Raw genomic sequence first — 12,500 nt, 5'->3', positions numbered from 1 at the left:
AACTAGTACTTAGACACCATATTTATCTGACAAAGCCCTCCAGCAACCTCCAGTTGAAACTGTTGTTTTCTGTTCAACTAAACCTCCTATTCATGTAATCACAGAAGCAGAAGTCTATTGTCATTCAAAACATGAAATATTTATCTAACATAACAAGATAATTCATTCTTTGTTTTTATGTAAAACAAAGTACAGTTCTACATCAAACACTAAAACCTGCAGTTCATTCTGAGATGCACATTCAGAAAACTGTTACCATACTGTAATTATCAATCAAAATGATGTAGGCCTATAAATCATTAACAGAACACAGAATTTATAATGCACTGCCAAAACCGCATAAACAATACAGCTTATTAAACAGGACTGTTTCCATGAATGTGTGTGAAGTGAGTGGAGGATCTTACCCTGTGTGATTTATTCCACTGTAGCTTGAGGAGCACTGGAGTCTCTCACACATCAGCTGCCTGCGATCATGTTCTTATAAGAGGCAAGGTTTTCTCTCAAGCCTTTTCAAATTATGTGCTTTTTTTTCCTCACTGCTACATTCTTGCCGCAATATAAAGACAGTGAATGTGGCTCCACCTACTGCTAAACATTTAAACTTACAACACAGATACAGACTGGGGTCTCTGAAGGAAAGTCTTACAAGTAGTTAAGAATTCATTTACAGGTGCTGGTCATATAATTAGAATATCATCAAAATGTTGATTTATTTCACTAATTCCATTCAAAAAGTCAACTTGTATATTAGATTCATTCATTACACACAGACTGATATATTTCAATTTTGATGACTGACAACTAAGGAAAATCCCAAATTCAGTATCTCAGAAAATTAGAATATTGTGAAAAGGTTCAATATTGAAGACACCTGCTGTCACACTCTAATCAGATAATTAACTCAAAACACCTGCAAAGCCTTTAAATGTTCTCTCAGTCTAGTTCTGTAGGTTACACAATCATGGGGAAGACTGCTGACTTTACAGTTGTCCAAAAGACGACCACTGACACCTTGCACAAGGAGGGCAAGACACAAAAGGTCATTGCAAAAGAGGCTGGCTGTTCACAGAGCTCTGTGTCCAAGCACATTAATAGAGAAGCGAAGGGAAGGAAAAGTTGTGGTAGAAAAAAAAGTGTACAAGCAATAGAGATAACTGCACCCTGGAGCGGATTGTGAAACAAAACCCATTCAAAAATGTGGGGGAGATTCACAAAGAGTGGACTGCAGCTGGAGACGGAGCTTCAAGAACCACTACACACAGACGTATGCAAGACATGGGTTTCAGCTTCGCATTCCTTGTGTCAAGCCACTCTCGAACAACAGACAGCGTCAGAAGTGTCTCGCTTCAAAAAGGACTGGAACTTCTGCTGAGTGGTCCACAGTTATCTTCTCTGATGAAACTAAATTTAGCATTTCCTTTGGAAATCAGTGTCCCAGAGTCTGGAGGAAGAGAGGAGAGGCACACAATCCACGTTGCTTGAGGTCCAGTGTTAAGTTTCCACAGTCAGTGATGGTTTGGGCTGCCATGTCATCTGCTGGTGTTGGTCCACTGTGTTTTCTGAGGTCAAAGGTCAACACAGCCGTATACCAGGAAGTTTTAGAGCACTTCATGCTTCCTGCTGCTGACCAACTTTATGGAGATGCAGATTTCATTTTCCAACAGGACTTGGAACCTGCACACAGTGACAAAGCTACCAGTACCTGGTTTAAGAGCTGGTTTAATTTACCAGCAAACTCACCTGACCTTAACCCCATAGAAAATCTATGGAGCACTGTGAAGAGGAAGATGTGATATGTCAGACCCAACAATGCAAAAGAGCTGAAGGCCACTATCAGAGCAACCTGGGCTCTCATAACACCTGAGCAGTGCCACAGACTGATCCACTCCATGCCACGCCGCATTGCTGTAGTAATTCAGGCAAAAGGAGCCCCAACTAAGTATTGAGTGCTGTACATGCTCATACTTTTCATGTTTATACTTTTCAGTTGGTCAAGATTTCTAAAAATCCTTTCTTTGTATTGGTCTTAAGTAATATTCAAATTTTCTGTGATACTGAATTTGGGATTTTCCTTAAGTTGTCAGTTATAAACATCAAAATTAAAAGAAATAAACATTTGAAATATATCAGTCTGTGTGTAATGAATGAATATAATATACAAGTTTCACTTTTTTAATGGAATTAGTGACATAAATCAACTTTTTGATGATATTCTAATCAAAAATATATAATTTACTCTATAAAATAACTGAATAATTCTTAATGAATTTGTATTAATAATTATGTTATGATCTTAAATGCTGTCATTTATATAAATTAAATAAATAATTAAATATTAAATTTAAAAAAATAAGCAGTTTTTATTTTATATTTTAGTTTTTATTTCTATATTAAATTCTATATTTTATGATGCATGTAAATGATCATAGTATTTAAGATCATACAATTCTCGATTATTGGTGAGACTCTTAATTTGTATGTATCTAAGAACTAAGAAAGCTGATTTTAAATATTTTATATAACATTTGTAATGAATAAAAATGAAAATAAATCGTAAAGTAAATGTCAGATTTATTTCTATATAAAACACATCTATAGCTGATTATATGACACATATATCAACATACCTGACCTGTATTTTGAACAATTATCAAATGATTTATATAATTTCGCACGATAATGATCATTTTAAGCATATCATACATAGATAAGAAACAGTTTTATATATGTCTATTCAGCAGGGATAGCGGACGTGACGTAAACACATGGGCGGGGTCTCCGCTCCCACCGGAAGTCAAGCTATAGCGAAATCCATCTTTTTAGCTTAAAGAGAAATGCAACAAAAACAGTGATTCATTTACGCGGGTATGAACACGTTATCGGATTCATTTATTTATACGAATAGAGTCTGATGTAAAAATCTTGTCCGAGCTGTCAAGAGTGTTTGTTCGCGGTGTATGATGATGATGATGTTAGGAAGCTACATGCTAAAGCTAAGCTGTCAGAACACAATGTAAACACGAGCCGACTGCGCGCGTGTAACAGTGATGAACTGTCTCTAGAGCAGATATCGGTGAACATTACTGTCATCTCGCTGTGTTTGTGTGTCTGTAGTGGTGTTAGTAACCATGGCTCAGCCTGAGAAGAAGGCAGGTCTCCTGAAGAGGACATCCTCCTCAAAGAAGCCCCTGAAGGAGAAAGTGCTGCTGATGTATGAGCAGATATTCACAGTAAGACACTGTTCGGGTTTCCTCATCTACACGCTGTGATATCATATATATATATGAAGTCTTAATATGACAAAAATAAAAAAGGTTTTAATATATATATGAATAAATTATTAATACTACATTTTTTAAATGTATTAAAAAATTGAAAGATATAATACACTTGTAACTCAAAAAAAGGAAAAAGTAATAATCGTGAGATTAAATATGCCACTTATCTTTAATGTTTTATTCCACTGAGTTATAAACTCATATGGAAATGTTTTTAAATGCAATGTTGCTGCAGATTTAGGTTGTAAACACTTGTTTTTATTTCTTGCTCGTTCCCGTCAGAAGGAAGACCCTAGCAAGAGCAATCCTCGCTTCTGGGACGAGCTGTTTCTGATGAAGGTTGGTGTTCTGGAGCGATGTCTGTGAATACTGGGCAGTGTGGCTGATGTGTCTCTGCGCTCAGGTCAATCTGGAGTATCTGGAGGGGAAGCTGGAGTCTCTGGACGGAGACGAAGTCATGAAAGTCAAGGACAACATCAACAGTTTGTTCCAGCACTGTGTCCAGGCTCTGGCAGAAGAGCACCAGATCAGAGTAGTCAACGCTCTTCAGGTGAAATCACACTTACTGCTTTAATAATGAACATCTTCATAACACACATGCTACAAATAACTGGGAATAATTCACCCCAGAATATAACACACCGTTCGTTCAGTTACGTTCAGAATATATCAGCTGAAGCTGTGGATGAACGTGACGGAGACATGACAAGCTCCTCTCGTCTGTTTCTGCAGACTCTCTGTGCGCTGTTCAGAGGAGTTCACCAGAAGAACAGGTCTGCCACGGGCTTCGACATCATCAACATGCTGATGGGCTTCGACAAGGCTGAGCTGCGCATGAAGGTCTGTCGGCTGTCCCTCTTCCACACACACACACGGTCGGGTGTTTGACTGAACGCAGGTCTGACTTCTGATGTTACGGTGCACACAGGAGCTGATGGAGAGTCTGGACGCTCTGCTGTGTGGAGACGGATCCCAGAGTCTGAAGAGCTTGTGTCTCAAACTGCTGCTGTGTCTGGTCACTGTAAGACCACCACACACACTCTTCTACACTCTTACTGTTCAAACCTGATCACCTTCATTTGAACTTCTTAGTTTGTTAAAGAAAGCTAAATCAGTCCATTTAGAATGGAAGTCAGTGGAGCAAGGGATTGCACCAAAATTAGACATTACGATATTATTGATTTAAAAATTATAGCAACAAAACGTGACGTAATAGTTTATTCAGAAATGAAAATGACAGTTTATTGACCCTCAGGCCATCCAAGATGTAGATGAGGTTGTGTCTACAAATGTAGCTTTTTATCTCTTGCTCATCAGTGGATCCACTGCAGTGAATGGGTGCCGTCGGAACGAGAGTCTGATAAAAACATCACAATAATCCACAAGTAACCCACACCACTCCAGTCCATCAGTTAATGACTTGAGAAGTGAAAAGATGTGTGTTTGTAAGAAACAAATCCATCATTAAGATGTTTTTAAATTTAAATAGTAGCTTCCGGCTAAAATACAAGTCCTCTGTCCATAATATTGCTTCATCCAGTGAAAAAGGAGAGAAATCTGCACAGTTTACAGGTTAAAACAGTCCAAAACAGCTCTGAACAAACACGTGTGTGTGGATTTTGATGTGAGAGACAACAGGAGATGGACTTTATCACCGAAGGAAGAGCTGTTGTGGATTACAGACTCATATTTTAGAAGGAAGCATTGGTTTAAAGTTAAAAAAGTCTTAATGATAGATTTTATTTCTTAAAAACACACAGATTTTGTCTCCTCAAGACTTTAACTGATGGACTGGAGTGGTGTGGATTACTGTGATGTGTTTATCAGACTCTCATTCTGACGGCACCCATTCACATCTATTGCTGAGCAAGTGATGCAATGCTGCATTTCTCCGGATCTGATGAAGAAACAAACTCGCCTACATCTTGAATGGCCTGAGGGTGAGGACATTGTCAGCACATTTTCATCTTTGATGAAATATTCCTTTAAAAATTAGATGTTCATATGTCACTGTTGTGATAATATCTGTTTTTTTCTGCTTTGAAATCCTCTTGTATTCTCGACTCATAGATGTTCATTGCTGTCAAGTGCTATTTTAGTTTATGTCTGACGTGGTTCTAATGTGTTTTTCTGATTTCAGGTGACCGATAACATTAGTCAGAACACCATTCTGGAGTATGTGATGATCAACAGTATATTTGAGGCCATTCTCCAGGTAAAACTGTGATTGGGTGTATTATGTGCGTGCCGTGACTTTCGATCTAACGTCGTCCATTTCATTCGTCTGTTTTTGTCCAGATTCTTTCTGACGTGTCCAGTCGAGCGCAGCATGGATATGATGCTGTGGTGCTATTAGCTCTGTTGGTCAACTACAGGAAGTATGAGGTAGATGCACTGTAAAAACTGTATTTTACACAAGGTTTACTTTGAAGTCACTATTTCTAAATGTAAAATGAGCACATTGATGCTTCTACTAATTCATCGTTTCCTCTGTTGATTGCAGTCTGTGAATCCTTACATTGTGAAGCTGTCGATCGTGGACGACGAGCCGACCCTGGATGTGAGTGATTGGGGAGAGTCGTGACCTTCGAGGTATTGTTGAGTCACGTGGAGGTCTAACAGAGTGGGTCTTTTCACAGGGCATGGGGATGGTCATCCACCACGCACTTACAGAGTACAACAGGTGACGTGCAATCGCTGTTGTTTATGAGTTAACAAACATCTAGGTGAAAGATTTCATGTGTTGCGTCCGCTTTCACAGGCAGTACAGAGACAAAGAAGAAGAAAACCAGGGAGGCTTTTTTTCCACCCTTACCAGCATGGTATAAAAATTTTAATTCTGTCCCCATTTATTCGTTTGTTATCAAACCTGCTTGACTTTTTGTTTCTGTGGAGCACAAAAAGAGAAATTTAGCAGAATGTTCATGCTGCTCTTTTCCATACAGTGAAAATGACCTAACGACTGCAGATTTATAATAATAATGTTTGGTCTGCAGGTGGGCAGTATGTTTATCGCTGATGCAGATGAGAAGCTGTCAGTACAGTAAGAAAAAACAACAATATTTCATTTTAGTGTGTGAACACATGCACATAAATAGCATTTTTTTGCTATCAACGATCAAGTTTGGTGTCAGAAAGAATATGTTTTTAAAAGAAGTCTCTTCTGTTCACAAAGGCTGCATTTATCAGATGAAATTATGGTAAAAACGGTAATATTTAACAAATATAACTGTTTTCTGTTTGAATTTACTTTAAAATGTAATTTATTCCTGAATTTTCAGCAGCCATTTAATTTCTCTCGATGGTTCAGAAATGTAATGTTAAGCATAAAATCAAAAGAAATAATATGTAAAAATTATTTGTGTAGAGGAAATGAAATTACACTAATGCTCAAAAGTTTGTGGTCCGTAAGATTGAAAAAATAAATGTTTTTGAAAGTCAAGGGTGCATTTATTTCACAATACCATAAAAACACTAATAATGTGAATCATTATATTGTAAAATCCTTCAGAATATATGATTCAGAAATCATTCTAATATGCTGCTCAATTATTATAGGTGCTCAGTGTTTAATAATGGTACTCACTGATACCAGTGTTGGATACTGTGACACATTTTATTCAGGATTCTTGAAGGAATAAAAAAAGTTCAAAAGAACAGGATTTGTCTGAAGCAAAAATTCATTGTAACATTATCAAAGTGATTTCAGTCACTTGTGCTCACTCTAATGTGACCGTACTGAATAAAAGTGCTGATTTCTGTCAGAAAAGTGAACTTCTGAACAGACGTTGTATATTCATATTTGAAGGTCAGATCAGCCCCATAAGTCTCCAGTACATGATAGCAGTTGTCAAATATTGAAATGTCCATTCTTGTATTATTAAATCAAATGCTCTGCATGTCTGATGACCTGCCTGTGCTTCAGGACTAATGAAGCCATCCTTCTCGCTCTGTATGAAGCCGTACATCTCAACAGAAACTTCATCACGGTTCTTGCACAGGTCAGCACTGCACTATTATTTTTCTTTGTGCATTGACTTAATATCACGCTTGGATGTTCCAATGCTTTTATCATTAGGCCTATGCTGTCTATTCATGAAGTCTTATGGTTTATCTCCTCCTCTGTACTTGTGAATCACAGAGTCATCCTGAGATGGACATGGCAGCAGCTCCGGCGGTGCCCGTCCCATCCTCTCCTGCGACCCCGCTGGGCACCACACCGCCCTCTCTGGACCGTGAGTAGTGTTCAGATATCACTCAAACACACAGGACCTGCTTTCTTCTGCAGAACACTACAGTAGAAATCTTGATGCACCGTGTGTGAATCGAACACATTCAGCGGCTGTTTCTATAAAACAGACTCCTATTAAATGGTCAGTGCGGTCACCAGAAGTGAGGGTTGTTTGAATAATGAAACGCTTTGAGCTTTTTAAACAGCTGTCGTCCCTCTGAATCGTACGTTCTTTCAGTCTGTTATAGTAGAGCCGACACCTGGCTTCCTTAAGCTTGACTTCACACTTACATTTGCCTTTAAAACACGTGCAACCTTTATGAAACTTGATATCCATTAGCTGTGTGAAATATTAAATCGACTCTGATGTCGGACTGATGCTCTCGTGGTGGATGTGGCTCAGTCATCTATAATCAGAAACATTTACAATATACTTACCTTAGAGTTAAAGCCTGTGAACAACAAAGACAATATAACAATAACGATAAATGTTTTAATACTTATGTAATAATAATCATTCAATTAGCTCATGAACAGATAAATGCTCTCCCCTACTGTTCAGTAAAAAGATGTGCAATACCAATTTTATTTACTTAATTCTACCATAAATCTTATTCCATTCCTTGCAAATTCTGTTCTATCTATTCTATAATCTACATTCCACAACTGTACACACACACACACACACACACACACACGTGTTTAATTTCTTATTATCTGTGTGCTGTTGTCTCTGTGTACTGTGAGCTTCTGTCACCTGAACACATTTCTTGTATGTACTCATCAATAAATCTCTTTCTGATTCTGAAATATAACAACAACTATAATGTTCTAATAATCGTTCAAATTTAACAATAACTAATATTCTAATAATCGTTCAAATTTAACAATAACTAATATTCTAATAATCGTTCAAATTTAACAATAACTAATATTCTAATAATCGTTCAAATTTAACAATAACTAATATTTTAATAATCGCTCTAATTTAACAGGAACTAATATTCTAATAATCGCTCTAATTTAACAATAACTAATATTTTAATAATCGCTCTAATTTAACAGGAACTAATATTTTAATAATCGCTCTAATTTAACAATAACTAATATTTCAATAATCGTTCAAATTTAACAATAACTAATATTTTAATAATCGTTCAAATTTAACAATAACTAATATTTTAATAATCGCTTTAATTTAACAATAACTAATATTTTAATAATCGTTCAAATTTAACAATAACTAATATTTTAATAATCGCTCAAATTTAACAATAACTTTTTGATAATCATTAAAATGTTACACAAACTGTAATGTTCTAATAATTGTTCTAATTTAACAGTAACTATGATTTTTTATATTTGTTATAAATTAACAATAAATATAAATGTATAATAGTCGTTAAAATTTTACAAAAACAATAACATTTTAATAATCATTATAAATAAAAACAAACTGTTTTAATAATCGTAACAATATAACAATAACTGAAACATTTTAATAATCATTAAAATGTAACAAAAACCATAATGTTCTAATCATCATCCTAATTTAAAAAAACTAACATTTTAATAATTGTTCTAATTTAACAGTAACTAACATTTTTTATATTTGTTCTAAATGAACTAACTATAACTATAATGTTTTACTAATCGTTAAAATTTAACAAAAACAATAACATTTTGATAATCATAATTTAACAAAAACTGTTTTAATAATCGTAATTTAAGACTTTACAGCAGCAGATGATAAAACATGCATGGACGCTAAAATCATTCTAGTCATCATTCTTTCTATGAATGGATCTTTTACCTTGTGCTATCGATCTTAAACAGTATGCAAATATTGTAGTACTTAAAAAAACATTTGTCTCTCAAGTGTGGACTTTCTCAATATGGAGTATATACTTATATTAGTGTGTAGTATAGATACGCAAATGCTGGCAAATGATCATTCTCAGAAATGATTCACCTTTCTTTCATTCTCTCCTTGCAGTGATGAATAATCCCGAGCTTCCTCTGGACCCAAACTTGCAGACGAGTAATCTTCTTATAACGTTCCTCAAATATTCCTCCATCGTAATGCAGGACACCAAAGGCAAGATATCACAGTTTCTGCCCAAAACCTAGTGAGCTTCCTTGCTGTCTACGACCTAACTAGACAGCGTCCAAACTCAAACACAACCTCGTTTTCAGTGGAGTTTGTTGTTAGCATGTCGCTACGCTAACAACATGAAATAAGCATAAAAGCATGAAGGACACGTTTAGCTAAAATAGTCAATTTTTCCTGCTTTGTCCACCATTTTGGATTTTTGTGTTTGTTGCAATGCATTATGGGATTGTGTTCTTTACAAACGACACTGAACTTAAATTTTTGCAAAAGATGTTTAATAATAGAAGGCAGCATAACCGTATCTATATTTTGGAAAAGCTTTTGTGTCAAAAGCGCTTAGTGTCTTAAAATGCTGCCTAAGTAGGGAGCTCACTAGAATTTGGAACGGAGCCATTTATTTATTTGAGTTTTTAGCCAGTCTTTTGTGCACATTGTACGATAGACTTCCTCTGTGTGTTTTCAGATGAACACAGACTCAACAGTGCCAGGCTGTGCCTCATCATTCTGACCTGTATAGCCGAGGTAATGCATTGTGGGTAATTGTTTTATTTTCTGTGAGTTTGTTCACTGTTTGACAGTTTATCCTCTCACTGTCTGTTTAACAGGATCAGTACGCCGACGCCTTTCTCCACGATGATAACATGAACTTCAGGGTCAACTTGCACAGAATGGTAAGAGTCTCTGCTGTTGTCTGTAAATGGCAGAATCCAAAGGAAGACAAAGGCATACAAAGCAGTAAACTGCCTGGCTGCATGACACTTCTCTTGTGTTTCAGCCCATGAGACACCGAAAGAAAGCGGTGGATAAGAACATCCCCTCTCGGCCTTTAGTTTGTGCAGTTCTGGGTGAGTTTTGTGCTCAGAATGAGGGATTCATCCTGTGAATGGCTTTATCATTTTGTGAGGTATTCTCTGTCTTTGCAGATCTGATGGTTGAGTTTATCATTACTCATATGATGAAGGAGTTTCCTATGGATCTCTATGTGTGAGTTTCCTTTTGAAATACTGCGACGCTTAGATAAATGTGGATATGGTGAGAGTTAATTAAGTGATTTATTTTAGGCGCTGCATTCAGATAATTCACAAACTGATCTGCTACCAGAAGAAGTGCAGAGTTAGGATGCACTACACGTGGAGAGAGCTCTGGTCAGGTACCATCTTCACCCCGTGTGTGTCTGAGCAAAACGCATGCGCTCCGTCTCATTATGGTTTTTTTAATCTTTGATTTTTGTTTTCCATTTTATTTTGCTTTAGTTTTACATATAGTAAATATACAATGTACTTTTTTTACCCTAAACAATTTATATTTGTTGCTCTTTTGTAGGTTTAATTGCTTCTATTGTCCTCTTTTTTTTAAGTTGCTTTGATAAAAGCGTCTGATAAATGAAGGAAATGTATTTTTTGATTATTTTTTTAAATAAAATTTTTTTTTTTTTTTTTTTTTTGCTTTGCTTTTGTTTTTTTGTTTTTTCTCCTGTGTTATTTGTTTTGTATTTTGTATTGTTTTGGTTCTTGATTTTATTTATTTTTTGTTTATTTTAAATTTTTTATTTAGTTTAAAGTTTGTTTTTTATTTTATTTTTTCTCCGTGGCATTTGTTTTAGTTCTTTTTTTGTTCCTTTTTTTTCCTTTGCTTTTGTTTTAGTTTTTTGTGCTTTGTTTTTTTTTTTGCTTTTAGTTTATTGTATTTTTTGTCCTTTGTTTTTTTTCACTTGTTTTTGTCTTTTTCTGTTTCCTATGCTTTAGGGGTTTTTTATTTTTTATTTTTTCTATGTAATTATGTAAATACAGCTTTCTTATATAAATAGAAAGTACAACAACAAATCAAACGAAAAAAAAAAACATTGATTTAAATTGTTACTTTGTGTGCCTGTTTTGTTTATTTTATTTTGTACCTGTCTTTTTTTTCTGAATAGTTTTTTGTTTATAACCATAAGAACTCAGCTCTGTTAGCCTGTATCTCTCCACAGTCCCTGATAGTGGATCTTATGATGTTGTGTGGAGTCACAGGTCAAAGCAGTGATTATTGTTGTGTGTAAGAGTCAGATCGCATCAGATGGCTGTACTGATTGTGTTTTCCAGCTCTCATTAACCTTCTGAAGTTCCTGCTGTCTAATGAGACCATCCTTCTGTCCAAGCACAATATCTTCCAGCTGGCTCTTCAGGTAAATTACACTCGCAGCGAGCAGCAGTTTTTAACTACACATTGGTCATTTCTCACCTTCCTGGACATGTGTTTGTCTGCTTTAGGTGGTGAACCTCTTTAACATGTTCATCACGTATGGAGACACGTTTCTGCCCACCCCCAGCAGTTACGACGAGCTCTACTACGAGATTATACGCATGCATCAGGTGTTTGATAACCTCTACTGCATGGGTGAGTCTCCGAGCCCCGTCCTGCTGTGTGCATGTGTTATTTCCCTCCCTCATGACTAAAGCCCTGCCCTGTTCTCCCTGACGCCGCAGTGCTGCGAGTGTCCACCAACGCTGGCCCGTGGAAGGAGCCTGCTAGTAAAGTCACGCACGCGCTCGTCAACGTCAGGTCAGAGCGCTCTCACAATCAACACTGAGCTCATTTACTGCTTCCTGTTAAATGAGCGGTTTAAAAAATACTCAATACAACTCAAGTTGTATCTATAAAAGGCATACAATATTTCTATAAATATGAAAAAATAATATATATATATATATAATCGAAATCATAGTTTGTGCTGCTCTAGTTGAAGTCTTTAACATTGGATAGCTTTGGTAAAATTTGTGGGGGATTTCTTTTGTTTTATTTAGTTTTTTCTTTTTGTATTTTTTTCTATATTTTTAATTGGTTTATTTTTGTTTTTTAATTCCTTTGTTTTTTACCTTTGCTTTTATTTTGTTTT

The 12,500-nt window shown here is 35.9% G+C and overlaps 2 protein-coding genes across 2 annotated transcripts in view; one reads left to right on the top strand and one right to left on the bottom strand.

Moving 5' to 3' along the window:
- LOC113065160 (EGF-containing fibulin-like extracellular matrix protein 1) overlaps nt 1-560 on the bottom strand; it is a 15,424-nt gene extending 14,864 nt beyond the window's left edge. Inside the window, exon 1 of the mRNA XM_026236384.1 lies at nt 408-560. The gene's annotated coding sequence lies outside the window, so the exon portion shown is untranslated. The remainder of the gene's footprint in view (nt 1-407) is intronic.
- Nucleotides 561-2,747: 2,187 nt separating this feature from the next.
- The window catches only part of LOC113065158 (armadillo-like helical domain-containing protein 3), a 16,944-nt gene continuing 7,191 nt past the window's right edge, over nt 2,748-12,500 (top strand). The window contains exons 1-23 of the mRNA XM_026236382.1: nt 2,748-2,868; nt 3,118-3,233; nt 3,564-3,620; nt 3,685-3,831; nt 4,014-4,121; nt 4,210-4,302; nt 5,422-5,496; nt 5,580-5,666; nt 5,785-5,841; nt 5,921-5,964; nt 6,043-6,103; nt 6,278-6,324; nt 7,207-7,282; nt 7,423-7,516; nt 9,509-9,610; nt 10,089-10,147; nt 10,231-10,296; nt 10,401-10,470; nt 10,549-10,609; nt 10,687-10,775; nt 11,707-11,789; nt 11,875-12,001; nt 12,091-12,166. Coding sequence (XP_026092167.1) covers nt 3,132-3,233; nt 3,564-3,620; nt 3,685-3,831; nt 4,014-4,121; nt 4,210-4,302; nt 5,422-5,496; nt 5,580-5,666; nt 5,785-5,841; nt 5,921-5,964; nt 6,043-6,103; nt 6,278-6,324; nt 7,207-7,282; nt 7,423-7,516; nt 9,509-9,610; nt 10,089-10,147; nt 10,231-10,296; nt 10,401-10,470; nt 10,549-10,609; nt 10,687-10,775; nt 11,707-11,789; nt 11,875-12,001; nt 12,091-12,166 — 1,781 coding nt within the window. The 5' untranslated portion in view covers nt 2,748-2,868; nt 3,118-3,131. The remainder of the gene's footprint in view (nt 2,869-3,117; nt 3,234-3,563; nt 3,621-3,684; nt 3,832-4,013; nt 4,122-4,209; nt 4,303-5,421; nt 5,497-5,579; nt 5,667-5,784; nt 5,842-5,920; nt 5,965-6,042; nt 6,104-6,277; nt 6,325-7,206; nt 7,283-7,422; nt 7,517-9,508; nt 9,611-10,088; nt 10,148-10,230; nt 10,297-10,400; nt 10,471-10,548; nt 10,610-10,686; nt 10,776-11,706; nt 11,790-11,874; nt 12,002-12,090; nt 12,167-12,500) is intronic.

The sequence above is a fragment of the Carassius auratus genome, chromosome 47 (assembly GCF_003368295.1).
Source record: "Carassius auratus strain Wakin chromosome 47, ASM336829v1, whole genome shotgun sequence".
Classification (NCBI taxonomy): Eukaryota; Metazoa; Chordata; class Actinopteri; order Cypriniformes; family Cyprinidae; genus Carassius; species Carassius auratus.
Note: the sequence above shows the minus strand (reverse complement) of the source record. Positions and strands in the feature narration are given on the sequence as shown.